This window comes from Leptonotus elevatus, chromosome 3 (assembly GCF_054856555.1).
Source record: "Leptonotus elevatus isolate MCC_2025b chromosome 3, RoL_Lele_1.0, whole genome shotgun sequence".
Taxonomy (NCBI): domain Eukaryota; kingdom Metazoa; phylum Chordata; class Actinopteri; order Syngnathiformes; family Syngnathidae; genus Leptonotus; species Leptonotus elevatus.
The window spans coordinates 20,471,763-20,489,973 of NC_141241.1; the positions used below are offsets into that span (position 1 = coordinate 20,471,763).

The 18,211-nt window shown below is 38.9% G+C and overlaps 3 protein-coding genes across 8 annotated transcripts in view; 2 read left to right on the top strand and 1 right to left on the bottom strand.

Annotated features, from left to right (window-relative positions):
• The window catches only part of LOC147177378 (protein TANC1-like), a 49,280-nt gene extending 41,066 nt beyond the window's left edge, over nt 1-8,214 (bottom strand). Inside the window, exons 1-4 of one of the 5 annotated variants that reach the window (XM_086070642.1) lie at nt 8,137-8,214; nt 7,945-8,068; nt 3,881-4,081; nt 1,245-1,337 (exon numbers count right to left, since the gene is read on the bottom strand). In XM_086070642.1, coding sequence (XP_085926768.1) covers nt 1,245-1,337; nt 3,881-4,081; nt 7,945-8,017 — 367 coding nt within the window. In that variant the 5' untranslated portion in view covers nt 8,018-8,068; nt 8,137-8,214. Of the gene's footprint in view, nt 1-1,244; nt 1,338-3,880; nt 4,082-6,343; nt 6,410-7,944 lie in introns of those variants that run through there. The other 4 variants (XM_086070643.1, XM_086070639.1, XM_086070640.1 and 1 more) reach the window with 4 other exon arrangements.
• A 1,534-nt stretch (nt 8,215-9,748) lies between these two features.
• Nucleotides 9,749-14,867, top strand: LOC147177379 (uncharacterized). 2 transcript variants are annotated; one of them, XM_086072149.1, is made up of 4 exons: nt 9,749-10,255; nt 11,024-11,526; nt 12,345-12,435; nt 13,678-14,867. In XM_086072149.1, exons 1-4 carry the CDS (start codon nt 10,057-10,059, stop codon nt 13,788-13,790), a joined length of 906 nt encoding a protein of 301 aa, XP_085928275.1. In that variant the 5' UTR covers nt 9,749-10,056; the 3' UTR covers nt 13,791-14,867. The 2 variants fall into 2 exon arrangements, with proteins under 2 accessions (XP_085928275.1, XP_085928274.1); XM_086072148.1 differs by lacking the exons at nt 12,345-12,435; nt 13,678-14,867 and having other exon boundaries at nt 11,024-12,198.
• A 557-nt stretch (nt 14,868-15,424) lies between these two features.
• Nucleotides 15,425-17,959, top strand: LOC147177380 (uncharacterized). The gene is made up of 2 exons (XM_086072139.1): nt 15,425-15,735; nt 16,397-17,959. The coding sequence occupies exons 1-2, from the start codon at nt 15,546-15,548 to the stop codon at nt 17,443-17,445; spliced, it is 1,239 nt and encodes a 412-aa protein (XP_085928265.1). The 5' UTR covers nt 15,425-15,545; the 3' UTR covers nt 17,446-17,959.
• The last annotated feature ends 252 nt before the right edge of the window (nt 17,960-18,211 follow it).

Genomic DNA, 18,211 nt, shown 5'->3' on the forward strand with positions numbered 1-18,211 from the left:
CAGAGCTGGGCGGGGCTACAGCCAGTCAGAAATCTGTGTAGCCCCAGTTAAGTCTTAATAGCGAGTACAAAGAGCATACTAGTATGGAATAAAAGCTGAAAGTGCTTTCCATAGGTATCGTCCCAAGGTTGTGTGAGGTAGAGAATTTGCCAGGTGCTCATGGTCAAAAGACAGCTTGTGAATTTTAATGAGCTTGGTGAGGAGAGCGATGCAGAGCCTCGCCTTTTGCCTTTGAGAGATTGGCCGATACAGGACATATGCTGCATTCATTTATCACTAGTTAGGGCTCCCTGATGCTTTGACCTCCAACCCCACGACAACAACACGGGCGCTCACCTCTTCACAGAATAGACGATCTTAAAATGTTAAGTTTGTGTCTTTAACCAGCTGAGCAATTCACTTCTGGTGTTCTTGCACCTCGTGTTCGGGGCTGAGTAACATGCATATTGAGTAGGCTTATAAACAGGATGACAGAACATCTCAGATAACACGAACAGCTCACGCCGCCTCGCACACATCTTCGCATCCACACACCACATTTGTTTTGCACTCATCCTTTCTCGCCGTTTTAAGGTACCGCTTTGAAGCACCCTCGCGTTCAAGCCAAACGCTAGCCTTGGAGAGGATGAAGGTCAGTTTTAATAGGCAGGCCTGGGCTTTTTGTTTCACAAGGCTCCCCCAATTAGAGCCTTTCTCTCGATGCACTTCTCACTTCACAGCTTGGGAGAGAAGGAGGGGAAGGGGTGAGGTGAGGGGGTGGGGGGGTTGACAAGAAAACTTTGCATTTAGTCAGCAGAGCACAAAGTCTCAAGCTGGAGTAACACGAGGACACCGTGAATGTCCAGCGCTATTCATCAAACCATCTCGCAGTTGCCATTGGAAACGGGAAGCTGAAAGGTGCCTGGCAACCGGGATTGAAAAAAATGTTCACATAGCGTAACCTCCCTCCTCACAGACATAAGAAAACCTGTCTGCATAATTGGTATTTATTTTTTAATATCATTGAATGGAGTTGACTTAACATATTGTGAAGATTATACTGACATCATTTGTCTCATTCACCTAAAAGGCAGAACTTCGTTCAGATCCTTACAGGCGTTAATAAAACACACACTCCGTTCACATCCCTCACCTCTATCCCATTAAGTCTCCTCGGCGGTACAGCTCCTCTCATCATTAAGTACAAAACAACCACGATGCTGAACACACACACACACACTCGCACCTCGCACCCGTCCTCTCACCTCTGTGGTGTGTCTCGCCACAGCACAAGGCGAAGCCAAGAGGACCACTCGAGTCGCGCCAGCCGTCCACATAGTCCGGCTTCCTCGCCCGTCCTTTGGCCACAGCAGAGGGGAGAAGGAGATGGGGAAGGGGAGAGGAGGGAGGGAAGGCGAGATGAGAGGGAGGGGTTTTCAGAGTGCAGCCAGGGAGGGATATGAAAGAGAGAGAGAGAGAGATTAAGCCTCTCCAGATAAGATCTGCGGTGAATTTAAATCGTGTCCCAGGAGTATAAATCAATATACATATGATGGGCCATGTTAACATTTTAATGCTGACTGTAACGTGGGAATTTGTCTCTGATATATTAATTGTGTGTGCATGTGTGTGTGTGTGTATACATGCATAGCCAGGAACAGTGTACAACTATTGATGTGTGGGTGTGTCTCAATTTATGCAACAACATCTGAGGCTCCTCTGAGGTGCAAATTCTTTAGGACTGACTGTAGATGGCTCATAATGAAAACACTGCGATGCAATTCATTTTCACCCTGAGGACTGGTTAGTGTTTGATTCTTGTATGTATGTGGTCGGTCAGCATACATTGGCCAGGCTAGTGCAGTTAAAACGCAGATTTGACATGCATGCAGTGTCATTACAACGCTTGCATTAGTTGTTTGGCCAATGAAGTGGCAATTGGGCTTTATTCATAGTTTTTCTTTTTATTACTGCCAAAAGGTAACACCTTAAATCTCTGTCTATTTTTCTTCTGGCTCGAACGTGTCTGTCTGTATCTCTATCTATCTATCTATCTATCTATCTATCTATCTATCTATCTATCTATCTATCTATCTATCTATCTATCTATCTATCTATCTATCTATCTATCTATCTATCATAAATTCTACTAGTTAATCTTGTGCTTCAGTTCACCAGTAATATTAGTAGCACATACATGTCAACTAGTACACCATTTTGTGTCATTAACATGTAGCTTTCCTACTCGTGAACAATGAACATAAATGTCATAGGTAGAAGTGAAAAAAAAACTTTGGTACGAGTAAATTTGTGCCATATATGTACTTCCATACCCATAGTAACTCTTAAAAAAAAAGAAGAAAAAAAAGAAAAAGTACTTAGGATGGATATCAAAGATATGAATAAATGCTTAAATGGCTTTCCATAGAAGGACGGACGTTCTTCCTTTCTTATGGGACACTGCCACCTATTGTGTATTTTAAAACCATGCATGTTGGGGAAAAGCTATAAGGACCCAAATGTATTTGAACTTCAACACACACAAAAAGAAGAAGCTGCAAATCATATTCTCCAGATGTCAGCATAAATGGACAGTACACACCCCTGAGTTTGAATCCATGTCTTGCTCAGCATGAACAATTTGCAGAATGCTAATGATGGTTAGACTCGCCTGTGATTGATTTCATGTTCACATTCATGTAAAATGAAGCTTTGTTAGACTGTAACTTATTCTACATTGTCATTCATTTTGGATATATTGCTTCACCAAATGAATTTGTTATGTCACATTTAGTGTGAATGTGAGAGTGACTGGTTATTATAGCTGCTCTGCGATTGGCTGGTGACCAGGGGGATTTTGAATTAAATAATGATTCAGTTAAATTTGCTCCACATAAAGCTAAATAAAAATGGTACCTTTGCTTTGGTTGTGGTAGGACTGAATGTTGAACTTTGACTGTTTCTGTTCATCATGTTTTCATTTATTTAAAAAAGAAAGAAAGAAAGAAAGAAAGAAAGAAAGAAAGAAAGAAAGAAAGAAAAAAAGAAAGTGCAAATTTCTGTTGTTGTTAACATAGTAGTTTCAGTTGTATTTCCTGGTTTCCCTGGTTTATGTTATGCCATTCACAGCAGCTAGCTACCTTCGCTGCTAACATTAGCCACTGTTCGTGCCAGCGTACTACCCAGAAGCAGTTGCGATCTTTTTAAAAGGCTTAACTTAATTTTCATCTCTGTCCATATTATTGCCATCAGTTGATAAAATATAGTTCATTTTTAAACCGTATTTTATTTGTGTAATTTACCAGTTATTTAAATCTGTGATCCTTTTACTTACCACTAGAGGGAGCCATACCAAACATTGGGAATCACTGTGTGCACACTGTATGCATGTCAATAAAATTATCTAAAATTGTCTGATGCAACTTTAAATAGTTTTAAAAAATTATGTGGTATAAAACAGTCCACAATTCCACATAATCACTTCATTGTTTTTGACATGGTGTGTTTTTGTTTGTTTATTTTTTTGGGCATAGTTTACTACAGAAAGACGATGTCAATACTTTGCTTTTGAGCTAACAGACTTAGCAGTCACATCAAGTTAAATAAAAATCAACTTTTCATCTTGACGATATCGAACCTTTTCCGGAAAAAATCATGTGATATGAAGTAGATCGGGTTTCCTTGCCTGAAGTCATCATGTTCAATCATTTACGGTGACAATCTGTCACATGTTTGGGGCCCTCGGGCCCTCCGTCTGTATGCATGCATGTGTGTTTGCTGTCACATGTATGGCGCAGCTGAACGCGCGGATGCTTGCTAATCATGGAAAAACCATGAAAGCAAGTGTTCCGCTTTCACTGCAGCTCAGGTTGCTGTCATTATTTCAATCAAGTCCACCCACCTGGGAACTTGGTGCACGAATGGGATGGGACTACGTTGTCATGGTGCGGGAGTAGAGGAGAGGATGGTAAAGAAATGGACAGCCCCTTGGTCAGTGGCTTGGACCTTGCACGGCTTCCTTGGTAGCCGCTGTAAAGGTGATGGTGTGGAGCATGAGCACCACACCCCAACTGCAGATTGTTGGGAGGATGCACAACACCACCTACAGAAGAAAGATTCCACATTAGTTGATTGAATGCAGCCTTTCCAAATTTAAAATGTTCAACTTATTGAGTATTCAATTAATTCTGCAGCATTTCACTTCAGCTTCGCCACTTCAGCATTCATGCGCAATTTCCCCAAAAATTGCATTAGTTCAATTATTCATATATTTTCACATTACATAGAGCCTACTGCCAATAATATACTGTACGAGTGACTTGACACTGAGTCTTTTTAAATGAACTGTTTATTGGTGTGTGTTTTTTTCTTCAGTTGCAATCAAAAATTTGAGATACGAGTAAGGTATAGACCCCCTCCGCTAGATGGCGGCAGCAAGCTTCGCAAACGACCACCATCAATTCACATTGGTTTCCTTGCAGGGTAAGGACAACATCTACCGGTGTTGTTAATAAGCATTTAGCTACTTTGCCATCAGTGATATTTTCGTTTTCAAAATTTTGAAATTTTTCATCACAAAAAACAATTTTCATACAAAAATTAAACAAAAACTAAAATAGAAGCCAATGAGACAATGACGATAACTAAATTGACTGACAATTTTTGTCAATGACTAAAACGAAAATGAAAACAACACAGTGAAAATTCACAAAATCCAATCAGAAGAAGGAATGGAACGCAGGTGGGAGAAAAAAAACACTCAGAAACAGTTCATTGCAGTTTATTTAATGTTCAAACATGTTTGCATTCATTGTGCAGCTGCAAGATTAATCTCAGGCTATGTACCTTTTTTTTATTTAGGTGAAAACTAAGTTTTAAGATGACATATTATTGTCAGTTCAACATGTTTCATTAAAACAAAGTTTAATGTCAACACAGTTGTGTTAAATGTGTCTTGCGTGTTAAACTACAATTACAAATAGGACCGTTTCTCGCGTCATGGGGGCCCTCGGCAAGATGTGGTGAGGTGTTTGGGGGCCCCTAGATTGCCAAACTACAATGAAGAGATTCCTAACCCTTTAGATGGTCTTCTAAGATACCACAATCTATTACACTTTAAGATAAGGCTGGGTATCGATTCAAATTTCCTCAATCAATTCAATTTAAATTCACAAGAGTTCAGTTCGATTCAATTTTGATTTTTTTCTGATTCGATTCACTTCAATTCAATCGATATTGATTAATTATGGAACATAAATTCTTCTTAACTATCTATTTCAAATAATTTTTTACAGATGCAGTAAGGGATTAAATGATTTAGTTTATTAATGAAAGTAACACGTGTTATAATCACTTTAGTGTTACACAAGCATTGACATAAGCAAGAATGAGATGAAGATATTTTCATAATTCTAATTCAATAATTGTGAATATAAGTTAAAATGATTCAGAATTGTCTTTAAGTGCAATAAATCAGGTATTTCATAAGTGTAAGAAAATACTTTTAAATTCATGTGAACAGCAAATTTCAAAAAGGTCTTTAAAATTATACATTTTTAAAATGAATTTATGGGGGAAAGAGATATTAAAATAATAATAATAATTTTATGAATCTATATCAGGCTCAAAAATGAAAATCGATTCTCTATCGATTATTCGATTATTATTATTTTAACCCAGCCCTACTTCATGAGCAAAGCAGACTACAGTTAACATTAAACATCTTAAGGTGAAAGTCCTCTTTACGTCAAAAGAATAAAAATAAAACAGCTTTTGAGTGTTTAGAAAAATGGCAAAGGTTATCAAGCAAATAGACCATGAGTAAATATTCCTATTTTTTAATTACAGTAATATTGCAATAATATAGAATATTAAAATGAATCTGTTTTATATTAAACTTCTGATGTACGGTGTCTCTTTAAAGCTTGTACCCAATTACAAATTTGAAATTTGTCACTTTGAAGCATTTTCTACAATAATGTACATATTATACTAGATGAACTAGGGGCTGGCCAAGGGAAGGTTAACATCTGTAAAGAAATGCCCGATGCTAGCAAGATGGCTAGCAAAACAAATAAACAAACTTGCTAAAAAATAAAATAAAATGGCGTTTCACCTCCAACTCCGGCAGGAGGCCCCGGGGACGACCCAGGACACGCTGGAGAGACTACGTCTCACGGCTGGCCTGGGAACGCCTTGGGATCCCATCGGAGGAGCTGGCTGAAGTGGCTAGGGAGAGGGAAGTCTGGGCTTCCCTGCTAAAGCTGCTGCCCCCGCGACCCGACCCCGGATAAGCGGAATTGAAGACGGAACGGAACGGAACGGAACGGAACCTCCAACTATCCATCACCAACAAGTGCCTTACCTTTCTCCTTTGACCGTTTTTCTTCTTCAGTTTTCTTTTTCTTCTGTTTTTCCGCACTGACGAGATAACTTCTTTTTGATGCCATATTGCCATTACGGTATGTTTTGTTTAGTACTCTCGCTAACGGGAAAAGTAGATGGGTAGCTGTCAATCAGTGACGTAGTCACTAACTGTGACACAAAAACACCAGCCACTGCTTATTATCACAGTTTATTTTATTTATATCATATGTTTATTTTTTTTTTAGCATAAAGGGGATGTAATAAACAAATATTAGAGACAGATAAAAACAGCACATTTTAATCGTCCTCAGGTAAGACTACAGAGCTAGGTAGAGACTATAGAGCTTGGGAGCCCCCTAGTGGCTTGGGGGCCCTAGGCAGCCGCCTACTTGTCCTAGAGCAAGAAACGGCTAACCGGTGTGTTATAATTTTCTGTATAAAAGTTTAAATGTATGCTGAAGGAAAACAGCGACTAAATTATCAATTTAGGCTACTAAAATTGGTCTTTATTTTCGGCAAGAAAAATTGGATCAAAACTAAAATACAATCAGATGACTAAATTATGACTAAAACTTTAATTAACTTTTGTCAAAAGACTATAACTAAAATTTCTTGTTTGGCATCTGCCAATAAACCCCACAAAAGACGAGAACAGACAATACATTACAGTAATGTTTTCTACTTGCATTTTCCATTTGCTGGTTATGTCATTACATTGTGTTTTTATGCAAGACAATGCTGTTGAGTGCCAGTTTGTTTATGAGAATTACAGTAAAAAATATGTTTGATCTGTTTTACAGGGGGCTAAAACACATTAATTGCATTTCCATTCATTTCACCGGGGAAGGATGATTTGAGATACGAGTGTTTTGAGAACGAAATAAACTCATACATGGAGGCACCACTGTACCATATTGAAGTAGCTTTGCAAGAAGCACAATAGTGTTATTGTTCTATCTGTAGTATGCCAAACAACATGAATGTGGACAAGAATTGTTTAAGTCTTTGGTGGTGATCCTCCATTTTTGCCAATACTGTAAACACGCAGTATCATTTTAATGAGACCGACACAGTTCCTCTGCAACCCAGGGCGGCACGGTATTAAATATTAACGAGGACAATGGTTTCTCTGAGACTGAGCTCTACTTATGTTTGTCTATTATCAGAGCACCCTCTGAAATTGAATCTGTACTGCAGCAACTGCAGCCTATGAAATACATGCAGTAAATGTGCTTGATTTCAGCAGGAACTATTTTACATTTTCGCAATTTAGTCCAAATTTGCATCTAAAACAAAGAGCAAGGTTATGCGGAAGTAGATGCAACACGTGAATAACAAGTGGTAAATTGAATGTACTTGAATCAAAGCCAATTCTTCCCTGTGATGTACTAGGTCATGATGTTTTCTTTTGACACACTTGAAATGAGGCTAACTGAACTGAATCACCCCAGAGAACTTGGCTCGCGCAAGTTCCAATAATACAACTGTGAGCAGGTTCCGTATTATACTCATATTAGTCAGGTTAGCACATTTTCTTAGATGATAATGACCCCAAAGTAGCATACAATGCAAGATGTGTGTTTATTTATTTGTGCTTACCAGGTTGATTCTGCCTCCTCGTTTCATCTGGTTTTCCTCTGTGTTTTTTGTGTCCAAACACTGCCTTGAACATTCTGCTCAGTCTGTAGAAGATTAAAGAATACTCAAATCTGCTCCTTTGGTGCTGCAAAGCAAATTTCATAGGATATTGTTGCAGTGACTCATAAAAAAGTATTTAATTCTCAGTCTTACCTTTTAATGGCTTCTTCAATGACGTACTTGTGTAAATCCCCACTTCACTGACAGGCTCCGTGCACCTCGTCTGTCGACTCGCACTGAAGAAGAGTCGACTAGCACATGCGTATCCGTTTTATGTCCCAATTTTGATGTATTAATATTTGATCGTTTGCCCTCTTAAAGAAACAATGTGACTTTTTGCCACTCGTTCTACTTCATTACCAGTCCAGGACTTCATAACCCCAACCCATCACAGTTAAAATAGTAATCACATGAGTAGAGGATGCCATTTCAGTACAAATGGCTTGTGAATGCTGAAGATCTGAAGCTGCACATAAATTATGTTGAATTACCTATGCTGTAGAATGTGAGACTCCAAATGTGGAAGGAGGAGATGAAAATGTTTTTGTTTTGTTTTTTCATTAAGAAATGTCAAAGGATAGGCAAAAAAATCAAGGCCAGAAATGGCCTGTATGTTTTTTTGCTAGTATATAAAAAAAAAGGAGGGAAAAAGAATTTAAACTCAGGTAACATCGCATACCATTAGCATAACTATTAGCACACAGACAGCGTTTCTGCTTCTATTAAGTTAGCGGCGGCGGGCGTTAAAATCCACTTTCAAAATTGGGATGGTGATTTGCCTCATATTGACATATTTATTTATTTAATTCCAATATTGGTGGGTCTTTTTGTGTCTGTTTCTATTACTGCATGTCCAAGCCGACTAGTAAACATCACAGCAGTGCAATTCAAAAAGACACCCAAGACTTCTATTTCTACAAAGTTTTGTTCAAATATTTTCAGACTATGCTTAATTAGTACTCTAGTGTGCACGGAAAGGCTAACCAAGTCAGACAAACGTAGTGGTGCAATTTTTTTTTTTGCTCTTTTGCACAGAGGGGACTGCTGACTTTACTTACATTATTCTCTCCAATGTGTGTTGAGGTGTTTTGTTAAACTTGACAGTACAGTAAGGCAAGGAAAGGAAGCTTTATTTCTATAACCCATTTCATAGGCTATAAGTGCCCGGGCACTGATGCCCAAAGTGCCCCTTTGTCCTTTTTTTGTTTGTTTTTTGTGGTGTGTGTGTGTGTGAAAGTCATTTTGTTGCCTGTCAAAACAAAAATTAAAAACATAATTTACATAAATTAAATTATTATTAAGATACCAACCCTTTATCCATAAAGAACACTTTATTTACGGATCACTTTTTAAAAAATTTACATAAAGAACACTTTATTTACGGATCACTTTAAAAAATGTACAAAGTCCAGCATGAAAATAAAATTTAAAAATATATATAAATCGTCTGCAGCGGGTATTTGTTTGTATGCTTTTATACACTTTAATAAAGTGTATATCATGAGCACTAACAAAAACAAGCCGTTTATTCAAATAAAATAAAATAAAAATGTGTTTATAAACACATACGCTGCAATGGAATGAGTAATGGTAGCGGCATCAAGTCGAATGGAGTCGCGACATCTCCCGAGGGAAAGCGGAAAGGCAGCTGCCTCACCTGAAGCATTTGCATTTGACTGGTATTCGCAACGTTGATGCCGCAAGTGCCAGTCAAATGCCACTGCAACAACGGAAATTACGCATAACATCAGCGGCATAACCGGAAGTGTCTTGCAGCTGCTACTAAATGCGCTAGCCTTTACTGAATAATAGAACAAGCAAACGTCAACGAAGAATAAAAAAACGAAAATGAAAAAAGTTGTCGAGATCCCTGATGTGTTGCGTTATTTTCCATCATTAACACGTTGATTATTCGTTATTTTGTACAGTTGTATTTCGTGTAATGGAGTAAACGTCAGGTTGTAGTCGTCTCGATGCACTTTGAACCTACCCAATCCCAAAACAGCTTAAACTACGAACCAGAGACGCGGCCAGTCGAGCCTGAGCGTGAGTGTTGTTGATTATCGTGTGAAAATGTGTAAAGTCGAAATGCTGAGAACGTTGCTCAATCAACGACTAAGTGTAGCCGTTGACGAAATATTAGTGGTCTTTCAAAGAACGATAACACAGTATGAGGAGGAACTTTGTCGGACGAAAGAGGATAACGTGCGACAACGTCAATTACTGGACGCTGTTTACAAGCCTCAAGCTGTGTTGAACTCTCACATCGCAGGTTTGTCTTTTCCTCTCACTTTTTTTTTTTTTTTTTTAAACCAATGTGTTAAATTGGAATCACCACCGATCGAGATTAGCCATTTATTTTGAAGGGTAATGTAAATTAGAAATGATATGAAAGTGTTTTGCGATAATAGTTTGTGGTAAACTGTCATTAGGCAATTATGAACATTTTAAGGTGGATTCGGCCCGTATCCTGTACAACTCAGGACCCACGTGACGCTCGCAAGGTGAGCCCAAGCGCAGTTGTTAAATTAGGGTCAAAAGTAAAAAATAAAAAAAATCTTGAAACTGAAAATTGTTGAGTTGATCTTGAATTTGGCAAAAATATATATATAAATGTATTCAAAATAAAAATAAGTGTGTGAAATGTTTTTCGGGTTAAAATTTATTTTGATTCACTTTGGTGTTTTTTTAAATAAATTATTTATTTTCAGTTTTCGCTTCCATATATATTTTGACATTTTATGTGAGGGCGTGGTATCAATTGAGCGGGGCGTGGAATCATGAGTGACAGCCTTTATGTGCCCTCCCTAATCTAAATATTAATATTACATTAGTAAATAATTTTTATCTCAAGTTATGTGAAAATGTATAATTTCCAGTGGCACACCTGAGTGATATATCATGGTACAGTAGTTAAGAATCACTGTTAAACAATTAAATACATTTATTTGAGATTAGTTAATCTCTCTGGCCTTTTATTTGTCTGTCCATCAGATGTCAATGTAGGAACAGATTGTGTGTTTTATTGTTTCTTTTACAGGCAATCAAGAAGATCTTCATCCCGAGCAACAGGATTGGAGCTCCAGGGCAAAGCAAGAAGAGCCAGAACCCTCTTCCATTAAAGTGGAAGAGGAGGGGCACATAATCACTCAGGAGACAGAGCAGCTTCAGGTGCTGAAGTTCCCGGTGATTTGTGTCCCTGTGAAGAGTGAAAGGTATGAAGACGACAGCCAAAGTGAGGAGAACAAAAGAGCGGAGCCACCAAGCAGCAACTCAAGTCAACACATGGCAACAGAAGGTGATGGTGGTTCAGAAGCAGACAGACGCTTACCTCCACCGTCGGATCACGGTGACACAACATCCGACACCAGTGACGAACACGCAAAAGGTGATAAGACATGCCACACTGACGAGTCACACTTGACTTGTCCTCAGTGTGGCAAAACTTTAGCCCGCAAGAGCAGTCTGAAAAAACACATGATGATCCACAAAGGAGAGAAACCATTCATGTGCTCGTTTTGTGGCAAAGGATTCTCTCAAAAGGTAAACATGATTACACACACAAGGAGACACACTGGAGAAAAAACATACACATGCTCCCTTTGCGACAAAAGCTTTTACGATTGTTCAGGTTTGGTTCAACACATGAGAACGCACACGGGAGAGAAACCTTTCTCCTGCTTAGTGTGTGGTAAAAGATTTCGCGGCAAGTCACTTTTGACAAGGCACATCAGGACACATACAGATGAGAAAGTGTTCGGTTGTAGTGTGTGTGGCCAAAAATTCTCTTACAAGTATCAACTTGACAAACACACATGTGCTGGTGAGAGCAGCACAACATGAAGCTGTAGGACTTTAAATATAAAGATGGAACTCTCTTTATTGCTTTTGCCCACTCTTTTTCAGGTCTCATTGTTATTTTTATTGTCATGTGACACCTGCAGGAATTTTGCTGATGCGCTCTTCAACTATATAATGATTGGGACAAATGGTAAAACAAAACAACATCACTTGAAAGGAGCTGTTGTAGACAACAGTTTAGAAAACCAGTTTTTCTTTATATTCACTTTTATGTTTTATGTTTTTATAGAATAAAGTACTATTTTTCTCATTAAAGGCCACAAAAATGTTGTTTTTCTGGCTGTCTGTAACCTTAGCTAATACTGGTTGAAGTATTGGAGGGGTGGGGGATTTTCCTAACTTTGGACCCCTCACTCACAGGAGGATGTCTCTTGGTGACAGTGACAGAAATCACCCGGAAAAATGTGGTCAACAGTGGGGGCGGCTATGCATGCGGAAGCCACCACCCTGTTGGCCCCATCCGCTGTACGCCCCTGCATGAGCACTACTGTACTTTTTAGGAACTTTGTCGGACAAAAGAGGAGAACGAGAGACAACGGCAACTACTGGCTTCTGTTTTCAAGAAGCCTCAAGATGAATCACACCAAGCAGGTTTGTTCACTAGCTTCCTCTCCTCAATTACACTCAGAAAACATTTCACTTGTGGTATCAGTGTAATCTGATGGCAAAAGTATTGGCTACTTATAATTTCTGTAAAATCGTTTTACTATAATTTGACCACAATTATGGCGTACATTGGGAATTATTGCTTATATTTCATTTTTATTTAAATGTATATACATATAGATGCCAGGGCTGGACTGGCTATCTGGCATAGACATCAGATGCCCGGTGGGCCAGCATCTTTTGGAGCCGATGCAGTGCCATTTAATAATTTTTCTCCATTTTCCCCCCAAGAGACCGGCCCATAATTTCAAGTAGCCACATCAGGTGAACTTAAACGTTTGACTCCGCCTACACGGATTTTACAAAATGGTTGAAACCTTTTTTTTATAACAAAATTTGCACATTTAATGATGCACTTTCTTAGGACGTAAAGTTTTTTTTTTTTTAAACACATTATCGAAAATTACAAACACTCAACCCTCAGTCAGCCGAGGCGGGGCTTACTAGTGGTTTGATGGAAGAGGTCGAAGTGCAGTACTACATGTTCCCAGCAGATAGCGCATACCTGGACGGTTGAGGATAGTATTTGGGTTTCGATCAGTTTTTAATTTTTGTTGTTCAATAAAGTGTTCGAACATTACTGTAATCGTGATGTGGTAGGGTTAGGGTTATAAGATGTTATAAGATGTCACACAAAGCCGCCAGGGCAATAGTTTAACAACAAAGAAACAAAGAAGGCACTTTGAGGTCAAAAATCTGTGTGGGCATAGTCAAACGTTTAAGTCAACTCCACGTGGCAGCACGCCTTGAACTGAACTCTGCATCCAGTGCTTACTCCGCAATTTAGAGGGAGCAGTCCGTTCATTCCTGTCCAAATAGGCAGCAAACTGAACCAATCAATGCCAAATAAAATGTAATTTTCTAGTCAATATCAGAATTATTATTTTTTTGAATAGACTTGATCCTGCTTGTTGTATTAGTGTTTTGATCAAGGTTTTGGTTATATGTGCATTTTATTCATGATACCCTGACGGGATGGTATGACAAATAATGGGCCGGTCTAAGCCAAAAATGCCAAGGCTGATTTTTTTCTTGCAGTCCAGCTGTGATAGATGCTATAAAAAAAATAAAAAATAATGTTACACAATATCAGTCACGACAAGAGACTTGACTGCGTAAAGTTTGACGTTACCAAACTATGTGTGTCTATTTTTTTCTCTCCTGCAGATGTCAGTGAAGAGCTTCATCATAAACAGCAGGTGAGGAGCCCAAATCTCCCACATCCAAGAAGAGGCGATGCCAGAGAACCCTCCCTTCAAAGAAGTAGAAGAGGAGGCTGATCCCAGCAAGTCACCATTCTATTGTGTTATTGTGAAGATTGAAGATAATGAAGAAGCGGGTGGTGGAGACCATTGTCGGGGATCACAAGAGATAACGTGGCGTTCATTGGACACTATTGATGAGGAACACTCTAAAGATGCTACGACATGTCATCAATGTGGCAAAACTTTCGGTACTAAGTCTGCTCTGAAAGTGCACATGAGAATACACACTGGAGAAGAGACCCTTATCCTGCTCAGTTTGCGGTCTGAAATTTAAAACTCAAAAGTCTAATTTAACAAGTCACGTGAAAACGCATACCTGAGAAAAACCTTTTACTTGCTCAATGTGTGGTAAAAGCTTCTCTATCAGGACAAGTTTAGTGTGTGGTAAAATATTTGATCAGAAGGCACAATTAAAGACACACTCCCAAACGCACAGAAGTCCTTTGACGGCTCAGTCTGCACTTTTAGATTCAGTGAATGTTCAGAATTGATTAGACATGAGAATTTGCAGTGTGTCTGATTAAAGTTTCTCTCATAAGTGTCACTTTGATAAACACGATGACTCTTAAAAACAAAGTGGGTTTGGGGGGAGTGCAATATGCTCTGAAGATGGACAGAAAACGCATGATCAGACTTTGTCGTAAATCTTTAGACATGAGCAGTTGGCATGTGTCCCGTTAAACAAAAGCTACGAATGAAAGAGTGCGTAAAATACAGAGAATGTCCAAAATTGTGGGATTACTCCACATTTAAGTAGACAATAGTGCATTGTGTCTACTGCAAAGCAGAACTGCCTTATGCAACTACACATCAACAGTACGTAATGTAAAAATTGTTATTTGAACATTTTCAATCACTTTATTGACCAAATAGTATAAAAATAAAACACTTACTAAGCACATTCATTTAACAGCAAACTGACTGGTTAGCTAGCACTATCCTGCGCTAACATTGTCAACTCTACACGCGCACATGTATATGTTGTATTGGTATTATCAATTTATAATGCTTAAATGAAATTAATAAATATATGGTCGCTACTTTGAGGACTTTTGTCTATCACAGGGGAGTTCTTGACCTTATCCCACACAATAAACGAAGGACTAAAGTAAATGCCTTCCTCGGTTCCCTGTGTTTTGTGTCATAGTGGAGAGTGAAGATGATAAAGGCAAAGGTGAAAGTGAGGAGAAGAGATTGAGAGGGGCCTTTAAGTAGAAGGTGATCATGTGCAATAGAAAGAACTATTATGCATATCAAGTTTCACGCTGTAAAGATATTAGGTGTGCTATAATTTGTCATCGTAGAATTGTATTGTATGTCACTGTCAATATACTTTCATTTTGCACAAATTGTACACATATTTATGTGGCACATGATTAGACTGTCTGATTATTTAATTACAAAGTATTCTACAAAAACGGACGATTGAAAATTAGATGTAAATTTCTAAAATTGGCAATTATGCTATTTGTATTTGTTTCAACTGTGTTGGGTGTTTATTATCAGAAGTGCATAGGCATGAATTTTGCTGCTGTGATGACTGTTTAAACATCCATCCATCCGTCGTATATTTTGCTGTCTGTCTATAGTGTAATGTCGCAACCATAGCAAAAGAGGCAGTAAAGCACTAGAATGCGTCTTGTCGAGCGCCCACCGGAAGTAAAAGCAAAAGCGTGAAGGCTCCAACTAGCTTGTTACTGGGACAAACGGTCACTAAGCAGAGATCGTGTTAGTGTGAGTGTAAAGTGTTGTGTTGATTATCGTGTGAAAATGTGCAAAATAGAAATGATGAGAGCGTTGCTGAATCAACGGCTAAGTGCGGCCGTCGAAGAAATATTTGTAGTGTTTGAAAGAACGATAAAAGAGTACGAGGAGGAACTTAGTAGGACCAAAATGGAAAACGAGCGACAACGTCAACAACTGGACGCTTTCGAGCATCAGAATGTGCTTCGTAGAACAGGTTTGTTTAACTATTACTCTTATTTGTTTAGGAAATAGTTTAATTTGGAGGCGGGGGAGGAGGACTACTCGGTTTATTTTCGTAATGGCAACCGACGGTAATCGACCATAGCGTCACTTGGCAAAGCGCCTCCTCCGACGGGACCACTTAGGAAACATCCGTAATGACCGAGGCACAGTGATTAACAAAACAGTGTATGGCTTAGATGTTACGTGAGGTAAATTGCTTCCAAGCGAAACGGTTCTACTTGACATTACAGCACTTGATTTAAAAATAGATATGCTGGAAATTCAGACATAGTTATGAGGGCAGTGTTGGGCAAGCTACTTGTGAAAATGTAGTGAGCTAAGATAAAAGCCTATTCTACATTATTAGTTGCTTAACTTCAAGCTACCCACCAGAGAATTGTACCAAGCTAAGCTACAATGAAACAACTAAATTGGATTAAGCCTGTTTAAAAATAATTTTTAAAATCAATTTATAAATTTGTGTGGGGTATAAATAAACACTTCTTTACAAAATCATTGTGTAATTGTGCCTTTTACTACCACTGTAATATCAATGTTTTTGGCTAATGCAGTGACAACGTTGTGTTCTTAGTTTAACTGAATAGTGTGTGTGTAATCTAAACCATGTGTGTTCATCTTCTTGTGTATTGCAGACACCAGTGAAGTATATGTCGCACCTGAGCAGCATCACAGGAGTTCAAGAATAAAGCAAGAGACGCTAGAGTCCCTCCCTATTAAAGAGGAGGAACATCTTCAAGAGCTTGACTTCCCGGTGTGTAGTGTCATTGTGAAAAGTGAAGATGATGCTGAAGGCAAATGTCAACGTGAGCAGAACAGAGCGGAGGAGCCTTCAGGCAGTGGCTCAGGTCAACACATGACAGCCGAAGGTGATGCTGACCACCGCATAGGATCACAAGCTGAAAGCCTCTTCGCTCCATTATCAGATAACGATGTCATAACATCTGACACTGATGATTATGAACACTCTAAAGAGGATTTGTCATGTGCCACTGACAATGAACCCTGGAAATGTTCTCAGTGTGACAAAACGTTTGGCCACAAGATGAATCTGAAACGACACATGATCATTCACACTGGAGAAAAACCGTTCAGTTGCTCAATTTGTGGCAAAAGATTCACCCAGAACGTGCACCTGACGTCACACTTGCGAATACACACAGATGAGAAACCTTACACTTGCTCGCATTGTGGTAGAAGTTTCAAGCGCAGGACACACTTAACAATACACATTAGGACACACACTGGAGAGAAGCCGTTTTCTTGCCCGGCTTGCAACAAAGATTTTATTGATTACTCAGCAATGATTAAACACAAAAGAACACACACAGGAGAGAAACCTTACTCCTGCTCATTCTGTGATAAAAGTTTTGGTGCAAGCTCAACATTAGTCACCCACCTGAGAACACACACAGGAGTGAAACCTTTTTCTTGCTCTATCTGCGACAAAAGCTTTTATGATTGTTCCGGCTTGACTCACCACATGAAAACACACACGGGAGAAAAACCTTTTTCCTGCTCGGTGTGTGGAAAAAGCTTCCGTGAAAATTCTCTTTTGACCCGACACATGAAAACACACACTGGTGAGAAAATGTTCAGTTGCAATGTGTGTGATCAAAAGTTCTCTTCTAAGTATCAGCTTGACAAACATGCATGCGTTGGTGAGAAGAGCAGCAGTGCATGAAGCTGCATACATACAGTGTTTCCCGCTACATCATATAAGATTTCGAAGTGATCGTTTGATAATGGATTTTTGCAGTTTACAGGCTCGTCCAAATATGGAGTGCCACGTTGTGCCACAACATTTCACGCAGCAGCACTGAGGACTACTGAGAGAAATGTGGTATGTTACAAAGAGCTAGATGAAGAGCCAGAGATGGTCTTCAACTATGTAAACTCTAATAATAGTCATTGAGCACAGATAATACTTAAATGTATAGTTAAATGCTGTTTGCATGTGTTGCTGTTCCATGTTTGTTCAAGTAGCAGTTGTTTGAAGGTTTATAGTTGTTGTTAACATCTCGGCTAATTTCCATTAGCACCTCTTTTCGCACAATACGGTATGTTAGCATTAAGCAAGTGGATGTTGATGTTGATTATATGGTTTGTAAAGATGACTTGACTTGACTTATATATGCAATGTTTGTCTCTTTCAATGTCGATTTTCAATAGAGGAAAAAATAAATAGCTTGAAGTAAGCACGTTTTTCTTATTTGAACTGTAAGCAAGAGTAAGAATGGGTGCTAAGGAACACTGAGCTCAATTGTGTTGAGCTTAGGTTATACTAAAATGCTACCTGGTCTCTAAAATTTTAAGTCATTCATGGAGGTTAGGCCTGGAACATATACCTCCAGATGGGGTTAGTGAAGGTTACATCAACTGTCATTAAATCAGTCCAAACAAACAAAAACAATAAACCACACAGGGGTCGAGATCGTCAAGATGACCAA

Excerpts from the sequence above, each read along its gene's own strand:
- LOC147177379 (XM_086072148.1), top strand. The coding sequence starts at position 10,057 with ATGTGTAAAGTCGAAATGCTGAGAACGTTGCTCAATCAACGACTAAGT. Across the intron at positions 10,256-11,023 it reads GTTGAACTCTCACATCGCAG|GCAATCAAGAAGATCTTCAT; the intron begins GTTTGTCTTTTC and ends TTTCTTTTACAG.
- LOC147177380 (XM_086072139.1), top strand. The coding sequence starts at position 15,546 with ATGTGCAAAATAGAAATGATGAGAGCGTTGCTGAATCAACGGCTAAGT. Across the intron at positions 15,736-16,396 it reads GAATGTGCTTCGTAGAACAG|ACACCAGTGAAGTATATGTC; the intron begins GTTTGTTTAACT and ends TGTGTATTGCAG.